Source organism: Petaurus breviceps, unplaced genomic scaffold (assembly GCF_028583685.1).
Source record: "Petaurus breviceps papuanus isolate PSGF00001 unplaced genomic scaffold, PetGlider_PUasm1.0 470, whole genome shotgun sequence".
Taxonomy (NCBI): Eukaryota; Metazoa; Chordata; class Mammalia; order Diprotodontia; family Petauridae; genus Petaurus; species Petaurus breviceps.
Genome location: NW_027186350.1, coordinates 7,783,313 through 7,799,065, shown reverse-complemented (window position 1 = coordinate 7,799,065; position 15,753 = coordinate 7,783,313). Strand labels below are relative to the sequence as shown.

General features: G+C 40.6%; 3 protein-coding genes across 3 annotated transcripts in view; all 3 read left to right on the top strand.

Moving 5' to 3' along the window:
* The window catches only part of EMG1 (EMG1 N1-specific pseudouridine methyltransferase), a 370,137-nt gene that overhangs the window by 94,522 nt on the left and 259,862 nt on the right, over nucleotides 1-15,753 (top strand). The window lies entirely within an intron of this gene.
* Nucleotides 1-15,753, top strand: part of TPI1 (triosephosphate isomerase 1) — a 204,943-nt gene that overhangs the window by 94,528 nt on the left and 94,662 nt on the right. The gene's annotated exons all lie outside the window — the stretch shown is intronic.
* The window catches only part of CD4 (CD4 molecule), a 44,223-nt gene that overhangs the window by 3,171 nt on the left and 25,299 nt on the right, over nucleotides 1-15,753 (top strand). Inside the window, exons 2-3 of the mRNA XM_069101574.1 lie at nucleotides 11,573-11,737; nucleotides 11,879-12,052. Of these exons, the coding sequence (XP_068957675.1) occupies nucleotides 11,689-11,737; nucleotides 11,879-12,052 (223 nt within the window). The 5' untranslated portion in view covers nucleotides 11,573-11,688. The remainder of the gene's footprint in view (nucleotides 1-11,572; nucleotides 11,738-11,878; nucleotides 12,053-15,753) is intronic.

Here is a 15,753-nt window from a genome sequence, read left to right as displayed (position 1 = left end):
TCTGTCTCTCTCTGTGTCTCTGTCTCTGTCTCTCTGTCTCTGTCTCTCTCTGTCCTGGCTTTCTTTCTGTTAGTCTCTATTGTTCTTGGATTGTGTGGCTGTGTGGGGCTTGAGTATGTGCATTTTGTGATGTATGTATATATATATCAATTGTTTTAATGAGCTGCTCTGGGGCTCTCTATCTTTATCTCTCCCTAGACTTCCTTGCTTTCTCTCTCCATCTGTCCCTTTCCCTTTGTTCACGTTTACCCCTCCCTTTGTCACCTTCCCTGCTCTCTACCTCCTAGGCCCATATCTGAATCCTGGAGTTTTAAGTTGTGGTGGTGGTGGTGGTGATTTTTGTTTTCAGTTGGAAGACCTGTTTCAGATCAAAGCTTACCAAATGTCTGGGTTCCTGCTAGGGAACAGGATGGTGTTTACAGACAAGAGAAAGAAAGAACAGAGTGGCAGCCGGAGATGGGGTTGCTAAGAATGAAGCAGAGGGGTTGGGGCTTAAGCAAGGCTGGGAGGCGAAGCCTCTTGAAGTATGAGACAAAAATGTAGCCGCAGAGAGTTCTAGGTATCAGCATCAAAAAAAAGCATAGATACAGGCAGATATACTCAGGCCAGACAGAGAGATACGAAGAGACCCTTGACTAGATGCAACAAAGCTCCTGCATGCATCTCTCACAAGGGCTGAGGAGCACTGGGGCACAGGATGTGGAGTCTGTCTCCATGGTGGCTGGAGATTGTAAGAATCAAAGACCTCTCTCTGGGGCCTCCCAGGCTCAGCGGAAATGTGAGCTCCAGGCCCTCAGCAGAGGCAAACAAGCAGCTGGAAAACCTTAGCCTCTGGTGAGCCCTGGGCCCAGAGGTGGCAGAGAAAAGAAGACAACCCCCACACAGATCCGGGGAATATGGGCTCTGTGGTGGGGGAGGTGCAGGCTTAGAAGGAGAGTGGAAAATGCCCCCCCCCCAAAGGGGGAGGATTTGGGGTTGAAAAATAATAGCCCAACATGAAAGGAGGCAAGGAAAGAGGCAGTCTCCAAGCTACAAAGTCCTTCCTCCCTCCCCCACAACCTGTCCAGCATCCAGTATCCATCCTTCTCTCCTCCATCCTGCCCCAGGCCCCATTCTCAGTGCTATACCAATTTTACAAATGACCTACTTTCAGCCCTTCTCAACTCTCATTTATTCATTTGGCAAATGTTCATTCAGTGTCTCCCATGTGCAAGTCTTTGTGTACCTACATTTTCAACCTCCTCTTGCTCGGAATAGCTGTGATATTTATTTTATTTCTTTAAATTTTTTTTATTGATGTCTTTTGTTTTTATATCATCTCCATTTCTCAATAAATCTCTCCCATTCCCCCACACAGAGAATCATCCCTTATAATAAACAACGATAAAGAAAGGAAAAAAGCAGTTTAGCAAAACTAACCAACACATTAACCAAGCTGGCTATTACATACAGTGTTCCCCATCAATAGTCTCCCACCTCTGCAAAAAAAACGTAGGGAGGTACATTCTCATACCTCTTCTTTGAGGTCAAGCTTTGTCATGTTTATAATGACATAGCAATAAGTTTCTTTTCTTTTTTTTGTTCTTTTCCTTTATATTGTTGTAGTCACTATGTATATTGCTTTCCTAATTCTGCTTACTTTAGTTTGGATCTGTTTGTTCACTGTCTTTCCATACTTCTTGGTATTCTTCATATGCATACTTTCTTACATAGTATATTTCTTACATAGTATATAATATAATCCATTATATTCATGTACCACAATTTGTTTAACCATTCCCCAATTATAGTTCATTTACCTTGTTTGCAATTTCCAGTAAAGGGGTGGAGAGGGTAGATGGTCCCTTGTGGGTGTGGGTGAGTGCCCAAGGCACTTTTGCCAACTCCCACTCTGCCCTGCTTATAGGCTTCTTTCCTTGCTAAATTTTTCTCCAGGTTCATAAATAGTCTAGTAGATGTGAATCATAGTTAATGACCACATACTTTAAATCAGGATCCCATAGCGTTAAAATAAGGTATACGAGGCCACAATAGAACTTGAGGCAGGGAGAAGGATGGTGACTTAGGTCTGTTATTCCTCTCTGTCAACTTTACTAGTTGGGGGGAAAGGAGGCAGGAAAATTGAGAAATGAGCTATGGGTTAGGTATTCTTTTTACCAGGCTCTGCTGCTGCTGGTTCTCAGTGAGTTTGATTTTCCCTTGTTCATTCCCAGTGCCACTTTTGTAGTTCCCTACTTTGGGCAGCATGAAGGCCAGTAAACCTGTCACAATTCCTCTGAGCTTGACAAAGAGAATCAACACCCACACTTCCTCCTTCTCTGATTATCTACATGACTTCCCCCTGGAAAGAAGTCCCCTCAAGGCCAAATATGTCCCACCCCAAAGTTAGGAAGCTACTCAGTTCAGTTACATATACACCAAGTCTCCATGGTATGATCAGTTCATTTTTTCAGCTTCCTCCTCAACCCAGCTGGCAGTCTCAGTTCCTTAGCACCTTCTCAGAGAAGTGTGAAGGAAATGGTTTACATAGAATCATAGAAATTAGAGCTTAAAAGGATTTTATATATAATCTAGTCCAACTCTCCTCATTTTTACAGATGAGAATTCTAAAGTCTAAAGAAATTCAGTGATTTGGCCAAGGTCACACAGGTTAACTAGTAGCAGTCCTAGGATCTGACCCCATATCCTCTGCATACAAATCTAGTTCTTTTCCCACCACATATCATTCCCTTTCAATGTGCTCAGTGTTTGTTCACGAATTAGGATGAAGCTGGTTCTTCTTGGGCTTTCATCTGTTCCATGTCAAGTGCATTCTCAAGGTCCTAAGATCCATAATCAGAAAGCCATTTCTCCTGTTTTAAAGTTTGGAAACAGGAAACCACTAATTTCCCTCTTCTTGCTATTTCCTTACCCTCCCCCAACTCTCCCCTTCTTCAACCCCCCCAACAGAGTTCATGGTACTTGTTTCCTAGAACTGAGGAAGTTGGGGGCGGTGAAATATTTGGGGCAGGGGAGGTCTTCTAGCAAGGAAATGCAGGGGTGTAGGAAGGATAAAGAAGTGGAATATAGGGCTGTAAGGAGTGGAAAATGGAGACGATTGACAGAGATCTTTTCTCTTAGGATACTGATCTGGCCACTCTTGTGTTTGTATGTGCCTGTGCACCCACTTCAATTCATTGGCTGCCAAATTGATCTTAAAAGTGATATACACTTATCAGCCAAATCACTCTTTCAGCTAGTTTTTTTAAAAACTCTTTTGGGGGAGTAGACTTTGTGTATTTGTTCCTTGGGATGTATCCACTATGTCAAAACAAATAAAATACAAAATTTTTTTAAAGCAATTGGGGTTAAGTAACTTGCCCAAGGTTACACGGCCAGTTCTTTTGTGCGGGTGTTAAGTGTCTGAGGCTGGAACCAATCCCAGGTTCTCCCGACTCTGGGGCTGACGCTCTTACTCACTGCGCCACCTAGCCGCCCCCAAATATTTTTAAATAGAAGAAAAGTTAATCTTTAAAACCATTAAAAAAAATTAACAAAGCATTTATTTTCTCTCCCTCCTAACCCTTCATTGAAAAACAAAATCCTTGTAACAAATATACATAGTTATGTAAAACAAATCTCCTCATTGGCCATGTCTAAAAATTTATGTCTTATTCTGCATCTTGATTCCCTTACTTCTCTGACAGGAGGTAAGTAGCATGCTTTGTCATCAGTACTCAAGCATCGTTGCTACTCATTGCATAGAAAGGATTTCTTAAGTCTCTCAAGGTTGCATTTCTTTATAATGCTGCTATTATGTAAATTGCTTTTCTGGTTCCTTTCACTTCATTCAAAAATAATGATAGCTAGCATTTATATAGCACTTTAAGTTCTACAAAGCACTTTGAAAATCTTATTTCATTTTTATCCTTACAACAATCCTGGGAGGAGGTGTTATCATTATCCCCATTCTATAGCTGAGAAAACTAAGGCAGGCAGAAGTTAAGTGACATGCCCAGGGTCACATAGCTAGTAAGCATCCAGGTCCAGTGCTCTATCCACTGGGTCACCTAGCTGCCTCTCAAAGTATACACAAGTATTCCAACATTTCTTTTAAGCCATCCTTTTTGGCATTTCTTGTGGCATTATATTACATTCATGCATAGATTTGTTCTGCCATTCTCTAATTGATGGATACCCCTTTACTTTCTAGTTCCTTGTCACTACAAATAGAGCTACTATAAATGTATACACACACACACACACATACATATGTCCTTTAAGAGAAATTAATCTTAGAGGTGGCTAGGTGACACAGTGAATAGAACACTGGCCCTGGAGTCAGGAGGACCTGAATTCAAGTCCAGCCTCAGGCACTTAAGACTTACTAGTTGTGTGACCTTGGGCAAGTCACTTAACCCCAATTGCCCTGCCTTCCCCCCTCCAAAAAATAAAAGGGAAATTAATCTTCCTAAAGAACAGCTTTGCTCATGGTTTTTTTTTCTCCTATTCAAATACCTTCAATGGTTCCTTATTGGGGATGACATTTATTACATGATAAAGATGAAACTCCTTATTGTGGCAATTAAGGCCCACTACAATATGACTGAAATACCCCTCTCCAATCTCATTTCTTGTTTCAACCTTACATAAATTCCTCACTACAGCCAGACCTATGTCTTGACTTTTGTATTTGTTCTCTGCATCTTTGTACATGCACTGTACATACATTGTAAAATGTTTTGGGAATCTCGAAGGGAGAGGTGGGGACTGGGCCTGTTGATTTCATTGATACAGAACTCTCAGGTGAGGAAAATCCTTCTACCAATTCAGGTCAGTACTAGGAGGTTAAGGGATGGACCTAGGGCTACCCAGCCATCTCTTTCTGGCTTTGAGGCCAGTTCTCTGATCCTTTATATTACATGGCTTCTAAATGTTAAGCTACTACTGATACAGATAAGCAACTGTTTTACAAATTATAGTCATAGGGAGTCCCTGGGGGCACTGAGAGGTTACATGATTTGCTAAGGGTCCCATAGCCAGAGTGTGTGTGTGTGTGTGTGTGTGTGTGTGTGTGTGTGTGTGTGACTGGAACTCCGAGTTCCCTGATCCCTCTGGCTTTCTCTCCATGGCTCCATTTTGCCTCTCCTGGGCACCCATTGTAAAGAGGAATGTTGACAAACTATAGTGCATCAGAGGAGAGTAACCTAGATGTTGAGAGTACTAGTGAACTTGCTACTTGTGATGTCAACAGAATTTTGAATGTGATCCAGACTGGACCAGTCTCTAGAACCTGGGAATGGCCTGAGCTGAACAAAGCAAACCAGAGGCAGGTGTGTAAGAACACAAAGTAGGGGTATGATTTGTTTCAGAGTAAGGAAAATGATTTTTAAGCAAGGAAGACACCCCTCCTGAGAAGGAGGGCTTAATATGTAGGGGTAAAAGCACTGCTTATATACATCAGTAGGCTGGTTTATGACATAATCATTCTTAGGTCTTGAGTAGCTGTTTCTCATGGTGGGCTCATGCATGGACAAGGAAGGTGTTCCCAGGTCCTGTGGGAACAGTCTCACAGCAGGGTACAGTACCTAGTTCAGTTCACTTAGCTGTGACAAGGAACAGGGATTGTGAGTAAGTCAAGCAGGATTGAGGATGACTCTCAGGTCCCTGGGAAATAGGGGGCAGTGAGCACCTGGCACTTGGTTAAGGCAATACACTTTACCAGAGGGTGAGATCATCCAGAGTGCAAAGGATTGTTGTTATGCCAAGCTCAGGGCACAGCCTACTTGTTGGGCCTTATCCCAGTGGGGCACTCCAAAATATTTGGACATTTCTTCCTTTTGGCCAAAGGGAGGGGATCTGAAAGAACTCCTTCCCTTACGGCCAATAAAGGAGAGGCAGATAAGCCAAGATGCCACAAGAGTTCTTTCAGATCCCCTCCCTTTGGCCAGTATCAAGTCTCCTTGTATCTTAGTAATCCATTCTCAATATCCATTTAACCAGCACATTTTGAGTCCCAGATGTCTCATGAAGCTATCTGATCCCTAAATATCTTTTACTTAATATAATTTAGTAAAATCATTTAAATTTGGTTCTCCAATTTTGAAACTTTACAGAACTTCAGTTCATATGCCATTTTCTGTTTCTATCCTTACCTAAATCCTGTACCTGATATAAGAATCTTTAAAAAATTTATGAGAGTCTAAATGAACTCGTCTGTCCTTTAAAAATTATCAGACAGATTCTTTGAAAATGGGAAAATAACTTCACTTTATGATTATCAATATAACTTATGGATATCAATAAATTAATAAATAATTAATTGATCCTTAATTAATTAAATTAATCCTTAATTAATAAAACCTTAATCCAACTTTGAAAACAATTCTAAAACTTAAAACTAATACTGAAAACCTGAAATTTCATGATAGATAAATTTGGGGAGCCAATCATATGCATATGTATACATTTCTTAGAGAAAACAACTTAATCCTATTGCTTTTTTTCAAAATTTACTATTTCATTTAATTGGAAAAATTTTGCATTATATTTTTGTCTTATTACTTTATAACTTTATCTAATCATTTCCTCCTTTGGAGAATATCATCCCTCCATTATAATTTGGCCACAAATATGGTTAAAATTGTAAGATGATCATACTTGCATTCTATTATAGTAACTCAGAAATGTTCTAGTATCAATCTATTATTTAATAGATTTAGTATTATACTTACAAAACTTCTTGATTATAGAACTTGTTATAAAAAGAAAAAGAGGGATATAGTTATAACAATGTCACATATCATAATGGGGGGGATTCTCTTAGCTCTGTTTGATTCCAGACATAAGTCATATCTGATAGTCAATCATGTAGTCACAGTCACAAGCAAGTCCTAGAATTAACCAAGTGGGGAATTTTCCTTTTCAGAAAGGAAATAGTACAGTAAGAGAATAGAGTCAGGGGATCCTACATAAGCTGTGTCCAAGGTTGTCTCCAAAAACCTTTCCCAGGCATAGACATCCTCCATTAAGCAGTTTTCAGACAATCACACACGCCATTTTTACTACTGGTTTCATGACAATTGTAGCGGCAAGCACCCCAGTGTCCCCAGGGTGCCTGCTCACAGGTTCTTGGATCTGCTTTGATAAAGGAAAGCAACTCAAAATGGGTTAACAAGCTTACTTTAATCAGTCAGACCATATATCGTTTACCTTGTTCAGGGCAAAAAGGTCAGCACCCCGAACTTCAAAGTATACAGGCAGAATTATCAATACAGAAACAGATCAAGTAGACAGCTTTCCAAACTGTCCAGCCATTACATCCATACCCAGTCAACATCTGGGTTTCCACATCTGGGTTTTTCAAAGCTGGGGGGGGGGGGCCTGGACAACGGCTTCCCAGAATACAGATCAAATCACAGAACACTTCTCAAAGTGGGCCCCAAAACAAAGCCTCACATCAGGGCTTATATAGCCTTCTCCTGGCTCAGAGAATGTAACAACCTTGTTTACTTACTGGCCAATCAAGAAGTATCTACTGAAAAACATGCCTCCCACCCCAGGCTCCAGGTGCACTTTAGCCTAGGGGCAGGGAAGATCTTTAAATTTGCATTTCCATTACAACAATTCAGACAACTATCCCTGTAAGCAAAGCTCACAATAATAGTAAATTACAATCTGGGAAGTTTTTTTTTTACTTTAAATAGCAAAATTTCACTAACCACAACTTAGGGATTGAATGTCTTTCCTGATTTTTCCCTAACAGTTTCATTAATCCTTTACTTATAAATTAAAACTACCCATATTCTGGGACTTCAGACACACAGCAAATACCTAATAGTTGACTCATCATCAATTTGTTGAAGCTACATCTTTAAACCACTTCATATACTTTCATAATAGCCAAGATTTTACATGAAAAATTGCTATTATAGTAAATATTGTTATTAGTAGTAGTATTACCTGTTTTTATAACTAAATATACCTTATTAAATATTTAACAGTTTTCAAATATCTATTTTTTGATATTTACATCAAATATCCTTAAAAAAACCAAATTCATAATACGATAGTACCCAGATTAAAAGGGAAGTTTTGTCTAACAGCATTTCTATTACAGTGATCTCTCAAATTTAACAATATAAGAGAATTTAGAAATACAATACAATTTAGAAATACAACAATAAAACAAACTATCATGTATTTAAAACATGCAATAAAACTTCAGAAGGCAACAATTGGTGTTTCTAAATTATCACACAAAAACCATTGTTCTTATTGCTTTTGGCATTTTAAAACCACTTTAAAGTTATAGGCATGGAACAATTACATTCAGTTAAAGAAATAATATTAATAATTATAAATCAGGAAACTGGGGCAAAGAGATAAGATAATTTGCCTAAGATTACACAGCTAATAAGTTTCTGCAATGGGAACAGAGAAGGGTGGACTTACCAGAGGCAGAATCAGGCTGGCTGGCTCCCCCACATTGTACTGCCATGCTAGATGCTGCCAGAGGCACATGGACCCTTCTAGGCAGCATCTGGGAAGGGCCTTCCAAGGGCTGGGCCCACCTTGGAGACTGGGCTTTGGGGGTGTGGCAGAGGGCATAAGCTAGGGGCTCAGGTGACTGGTGCCAGGGTCTTCCCATTGGCGGTAGTTCCTGTGGCAGGGCAGAGTGAATGCTGGCCATGAGGTCTGACCTCACTCCCTCCCCCCAAAGCTGCAAGCACTGGGGTCATTTGAAACCACTGGGGCAGGGTGGGCAGGATATGTTGTTTCCCTACAGTTCTCCAGCATTCTCTTTTTAAAATCTGATCTGAGGAGATAGGGTTAACAGAATAAAAAGGAGAGGGTCTCTGAGTTGGGGGGCGCAGTTAACAAGAAGTGGTCCTAAAGTACAAATTGTTCACGTATTTTTTCTTCACTTTCTTCATTCTGGAGTTTCTACCAACTAGCTTTCCTTCGTTATGCTAGAACAATGAAACTATTAATCTTGCTAATTACTCTTTTTGGCTAATTACTTAAAAAAACTTTTATAAGATTTAATCTTTATTTTTCCTTAAAACAAATTCTATAGCGTGGTACCCAAAATACTTGCTAAGGTATTTCAGAAGGGAGTGAGTTTCTGTAATTACTTCAAAATCTCAGGAGCTCTCCCTGCAATCTTAAAAATGACAAATTTCATAGGGCAGCTAGGTGGCACAGTGAATAGAGCACTGGTCCTAGAGTCAGGAGGACCTGGGTTCAAATCCAGCCTCAGACAGTTAACACAAAACTAGCCATGTGATGTTGGGCAAGTCACTTAACCCCAATTGCCCTACCTTCCCCCATCCAAAAAGCCAAAAAAAAAAAAAACCCCACCAATTTCCAAACTCCTTAATGATTAATCTCCAAACCTCCAGATCTGCTAAGATGTTTTTAGCAATTCTACAGCTTTGATGATCTGACTTTATTTCTGTAATTCCAACTTGGCCAATGGTTGAAATGACAGGGGAAAAAAATGCCTTACAGGTTTTTTCTTATAACCTAATCTCCCACAGAAAGTCTAAAGTGGGGGGTTAATCCTGCTTATTGGGACAACTGCTTCAGCTATGAAAGTTCCTCATCAAACTTTCCCAGTGTTCTGGGTATAGTCCTTAGAAGTTTTTCTGGCTGGCTGGATTTTAAATCTTTCAAGGTAACAGAATCTAGCTCACAGTCCAAACATGACACAGACACTTTGCATCTTACAAAGACACACAGACAAAATGACAAGACAAAAACAAACAACAAAGTGCACAGATCCTATTTTACCCTGTTGACACAAGGCACATGGATCAGAAGTGTAGGCAATTACACAATTCAGAAGCTTATGCAATTTACAAAACCAATTACCAGAACCACGCAGAGTGGCCAAATTACAGAGGTGCATTACAGAGGCTAGCTAATCAAATACTCTCTTAGCCTGCAGGGGAGCCCAAAGCTAGAACAGAGGCAAGTAGGAATTTGCTGTCTGGGGAGGTGGGCATAGTGACCCTGAAGTGTACAGGAGAAAAAAAAAACCCAGAGGCACACAGCAGCAAATTTACCAGAGGCAAAAGAAACCAAAGGTTACGCAAAGAACCAGAGGTGTACATAGGATATCTTTACCAGAACCAGGTCAAGGGAGGGACCCTGGGGTTTTTCTCACGAAGAAAAGTGAACTTAATGGAGCAGGAGTGAGAGCAGTGCCAAACGAGGGCGAGTTGGACTTCACAGAAAGCTCCAGTGGTGACTCTGTTACTGGAGGGCTCAAAGCTTCACCTCCACTTCCATCCCAAGAATTACTGCTACTAATTAATGTCAACAGAATTTTGAATGCAGTTCAAACTGGACCAGTCTCTAACCTGGGAATGGCCTGTGCTAAACAGAGTAGGCCAGAGGCAGGTGTGTCAGGACACAAAGTAGAGGTATAATTTATTTCAGAGTGAGGAAAATGATTTGCAAGCAAGGAAGCCCCCCATCCTGAGAAGGGTATATATAAGGGCATACATATATATATATATATACATATAAGGGTAATGTATACATAAGGGTAAAAGCAATGCTTATATACATCAGTGGACTGGATTATGACATAATCATTCTTAGATGCTGAGTAGCATTTTCCCATGGCATGGACAACACAGGCATTCCCGGGTCCTGTGGGAACAGTCTCAGAGTTGATTGTCTCACAGCAGGGTACAGTTCAGGTCACTTGGCTGTTACAAGGAACAGAGATTGTGAGCAAGTCAAGCAAGATGACGGATAACTCTCAGGTCCTTGAGAAGTAGGGGCCAGTGAGCATCTGGTGCTTGGTCGAGGCAGTACAGTTTGCCAGAGGGTATGGCCATCCAGAGTGCAAAGTGTTGTTGTTATGCCAGGCTTAGGGGCTTACTGGGCCTTAGCTCTGAGAAGCAGAGTACCTCCAAAATATTTTGACAGTGTATCATTTGAAAGAATTAGGGATAGTTTAGATTGGAGCTTGGACAATATGGACACTTCAAGTACTTGAAAAACCACGAGTGAAAGAAGAATTAGACTTGTTCTAAATGCCCCTAAGGTCCCTTTCGACCCCTAATCTATGATACTATGGATGAGAATCAAAGGACAAAAGCTGGCTAGAACCAGAGTTTGGCTGGATTTAAGTCAAAACTTCATACTTATAAGCTCCAAAAGTAAAATTTTGTTCTTCCTTGTATCCCCTGTATCCTGGGGATATTATATATATATTATATATTATTTATTATTATATATATATATATTATATATTATATAATTCAGTATCCTGGACATAATAGCTGTTCAGTGGAGCTTGACTCTTCTTGGTTTTCTTGGCAAAGATCCTAGAGTAGTTTGCCATTTTTTTTCTCCAGCTAGTTTTACAGATGAGAAACTGAAGCAAACAGGGTTAAGTGACTTGCCCAGGGTCACACAGTTAGGAAGTGTCTGAGGCCAGATTTGAACCCATGAAGTTGAGTCTTCCTTGGTTCCAAGCCCAGTGCTCTACCCACTTAGCTGCTCCAATATGCCTCCACGTGGTAGGCATGTTATGAAATAGTTTCTGATTAATTGAATTCTCTCGAATCTGCAGAATCACAAAAAAGAGACCTCCTTCACCAGAGCTCTGACCAGCGTCTTCTAGACTTCCTTCCCACTCTAGCACCTCTGGGAGGAGGTCCAGATACTCACTTCCTTGACGAGGCCAGTATGACTAGAGGAGCTACTTTTGCAACCTTGCTCCTGGCTCTGCCGTTGGGTGAGTGATCATCCTTGAATTTGGGGGCTGGGGTGGCAGATGAGTTGGATCTCACTGATGGGTCAGGGGAGGAAATAAAAGTCAGCAATTGGGCTGCTTCTGGCCCTTACCTTCTTCTTCTTCTCAATCTCTGGGATCTAGTTCTGTTGCCTGCTATGACCAGAGGAAAGGAGCTGGTACTGGGAGAGACTGGGGAAAGCGCCGAATTGCCTTGTAAGGCTTCAAAGAAAGAAAACATGGACTTTACCTGGAAACAACCAGACCAAGTTGTACTTCTCAGGGGTCTGAGAAAGGGCTCACCATCGAAGATGATAGGTAAGTGTAGCCCATGGCCCTGGGCCCCCCTCCACCCCAAACTTCAACCTTATACAGATTAGGTCTGATCCTGAGGTCTAACTGCCAAAAGGCCATTTTCCCTTTCAGCTTTCTGACCCAATTTGGGATTTCTCCAGGAAAATCTACAAATATAACTTATTAATAGGTTTCCCTAAATGTAGGCAACAGTATCCCCAGCACCCAAAGAAAGCATTCACTGTAAGAAATGTATATCATGTAGGATAGCCTTGATTTCATTCTACAGAAAATGGGATTCAAGGGTACAAAAGATTCACTGGAACTTCTAAGCATGTACAGAAAATACACATAGCACTCACATTGATTTCCACATTCCATTGAGTACCTCTTTAGCCCTATGGAGACCTTCTAAGGACTTGGATTCTTGCAGAAGGGAAATGCTTTTTAGTAGTAACTCTCCTTTCCATTGTTCAAATAATTCACTGTAACAGTGGAAATTGGCAAGGTCCAGATCTCTTGCCCCATCCCGGCCACCATTATGTGGCTTTAATACATCATTGAGGAATTCTGCAGCGATTTCTCTTCTTTCTCTAGAAGGGCCAATGCCTAAATTCTCAAACTTGGAGTCACCCGAGATTCAATACCCAAGAGTACTCCCTCTGAAATTAGCACTGAGATCTTAATTTACAATCTGATGCTTTTTCTCAGTCTTCATCCATCTTGGCCCTTTTACCTTTGACACTAGTGACCACCCACTCTTCCTAGATACTCTTTCTTCTCTGAGTTTTCATGATACTGTTCTCTCTTGGCTCTCCTCCTCTCGATCTGACTATCCTTCAGTCTCCCTTGCTGTGGAACATTATCATTAGCACATCAGACTCTAACTATGGATGTATTCCCAAGGTTTTCTACTAGGCCCTTTTGTTGTATCTCTTTATATATTCGCTCAGTGATTTCATCAACTTCTGAGAGGGTTTAATTATCCTCTCTAAGCAGATGACTTACCAGTCCACATATTTAACTACAACCTGTCTCCTGAGCCCTAGGCCTGCACCACTAACTGGATATCCTAGAGACTTTTCAGCCACAAAATGTCCAAAACAGAACTCATTGTCTTTTCTGCCAAGACCATTCCTCATATTGAACTTACCACCATTCTTGTAATCTTTTAAGTTTGTAAGATCAGCACTATTCTCAGTTTCTCTTTTCCCCTCATCCGACATATTCAGTAAGTTGCCAAATCTTGCCATTTCTACCTCTTCATCTCATGACTCTGATGAACTCTTTACTCACAGAGCTCCTATCTTAATCCAGATCCCCACTATTTTTTACCAAGATTGTAATAGCTTCCTAGTCAGTCTTCCATTCTCAGGTCTTTCCTGTTCCAATCCATCTCCCACATAGTGGCCAAAGCAAGCTTCTACATTACTTTTCCTATTTGATAAACCCCAGTGACACCCTATTGCCTCTAGGATAAAATGTAAACTCCTTTGTCTTTTAAGACCCTTCACAACTTGGTCCCAACTCCAGGGGTGAAGAGTCTGTGGCCTTGAGGCCACAAATGACTCTCTATGTCCCCAAATACAGTCCTTTGAATTAATCCAAACCTCATAGAACAAATCCCCTTAATAAAAAGACTTGTTCTGTAAAACTTGGACTCAATCGAAGAGCCATACCCAAGGACCTAGAAGGCCACTTGTGACCTGGAGGCTGCAGGTTCCCCACTCCTGCCTCAACTTATCTTTCCAGTCTTATTAGACATTACTTCCCTTCCTACACTACTGCTCAGTCAGACAAGACTTTTCTCTGTTCCTCATAAAAGACACTTCACTCTCCAATCTCTGGGCCTTTGTGCTAACTGTTCCATACCAGGAACACACCCTGTCCTCAGTTCTATCTCACAGAATATATAACTTCCTTTAAGACAGAACTCTGGCACTACCTTCTACCTTTTCTGATCTGTCCAACCACTAGTGTCTTCCCTCCCTTCCTCCTTAATGACTTTGGATTTAACAACTTTTTCTTTATTTTCTATTTCTCTCTCTGTGTGTGTGTTCATTAGTTTCCATCCTATCTGACTCTTTGTGACCCCATTTGGGGTTTTGTTAGTAAAGATACTGGAGTGGTTTGCCATTTCCTTCCCTAGTTCATTTTACAAATGGGAACTAATGCAAACAGGGTGAAGTGACTTGCCCAGAATCACACAGCTAGTAAGTGTTTGAGGCTGGACTGACACTCAGGAAGACGAGTCTTCCTGTCTCACAGCCCAGTGCTCTATCTACCATGCCACCTCGTTAACTCCGTTTTTCTTTGCATATAATTATCATCTCTTCCATCCCAGAATAGAAGCTCCTTGAGATAAGGAACTGTTTCATTTTTGTTTTTTTATGGTAATGCGTAGGTCAATGCTTAATAAAGTAGATGTTTAATAAAAGTTTATTGATTGGCAGTTGATTGATTTAATAATAACTAGAGATTTATGAATGCAACTGATCTTTCTATTCATTGGGTAAAACCACAATTCTATCATTTTGAGCATTAATCTTCCTTTTTGTAAGTATAGATACAGAAGATTAGAAATCTCTTATCCCAGAGTTTTTATTTTATCTTTTCAGTGAGCATTGTTTTTGCCTTTTTTTCATTATAAAGATATATAATATATACACACATACATATATGTATAAACATTTATGCATATGTATTTTTGACAGGACCTATGCAATCGTTGGCATTTTGAGTTCCTCATGAATTTTCTCTACCAATAGAGGTAGATAATCTCCTCTGCAATTTTTTTTTGGAGGGAAGAAGGCAAGGCAATTGGGGTTAAGTGACTTGATCAAGGTCACACAGCTAGTAAGTGTCAAGTGTCTGAGGTCGGATTTGAACTCAGGTCCTCCTGATTCCAGGGCCAGTACTCTATTCACTGCACCACCTTGTAGTTGCCCCCTCTTCAACTTTTAGTCTCAGTGAGTTGGGATGCTAAGTGGTTAGGTGCTAGGCACCCAGACAATATCTGTCAGAGGCAACACCTGGACCCAATTCTTCTTTACTCTAAGGTCAGCTCTCTATCTACCATACCACCCTGATTCTCATTTAACATGTACAAAAACACCCAGATAAATTAAAGGCAATTTTTTCTTGTTACAAAATTATTAATATGCACAACTTTTTAGATATTGTATAGGGCAAGGCCTATACTAGGCACCATAGAGAGAGACTGAGAAAAAGGAAGATATGAAGTCTGTCTTGCATAACTTAGAGTCTCTCGGAGTTATCTTTCTGTTCATCTCACTCTGTTCCTCAAAAACCTCTGGCAAAAACCTCCCTGTCTAACTTCAAGTCACCTGACAATGACAACTCCAAGGAATTCTCTATTTAATTTGCCATACTGGAATTGTTATCAAACTGAATATTGCTCAAAATGAAGGGTTGCCTAATGAAAGTTTTCAAGTCTATGCTAGAGAGATTTTTATTTGCTGTGATGGAATTTCATAGAAATGTCAGATCAGCAATGATCTCTCCTTGGTCAGTCACTTAACAGCTCAGCGCTCTAGGCAGGTCTCTGAATATAAACTGAAGAGTAGCTCCTTCCTAGCAGTCCCCTATGTAGATGAAACTGAAAGTCCAATGGCGGGGTGGGGGGGAGAGGGAGGGAGAGAAGTCTCTCTGAACTAACATAACGGGTTTCCCCGATAATAAGACACTGTCTTATTAATTTTTTT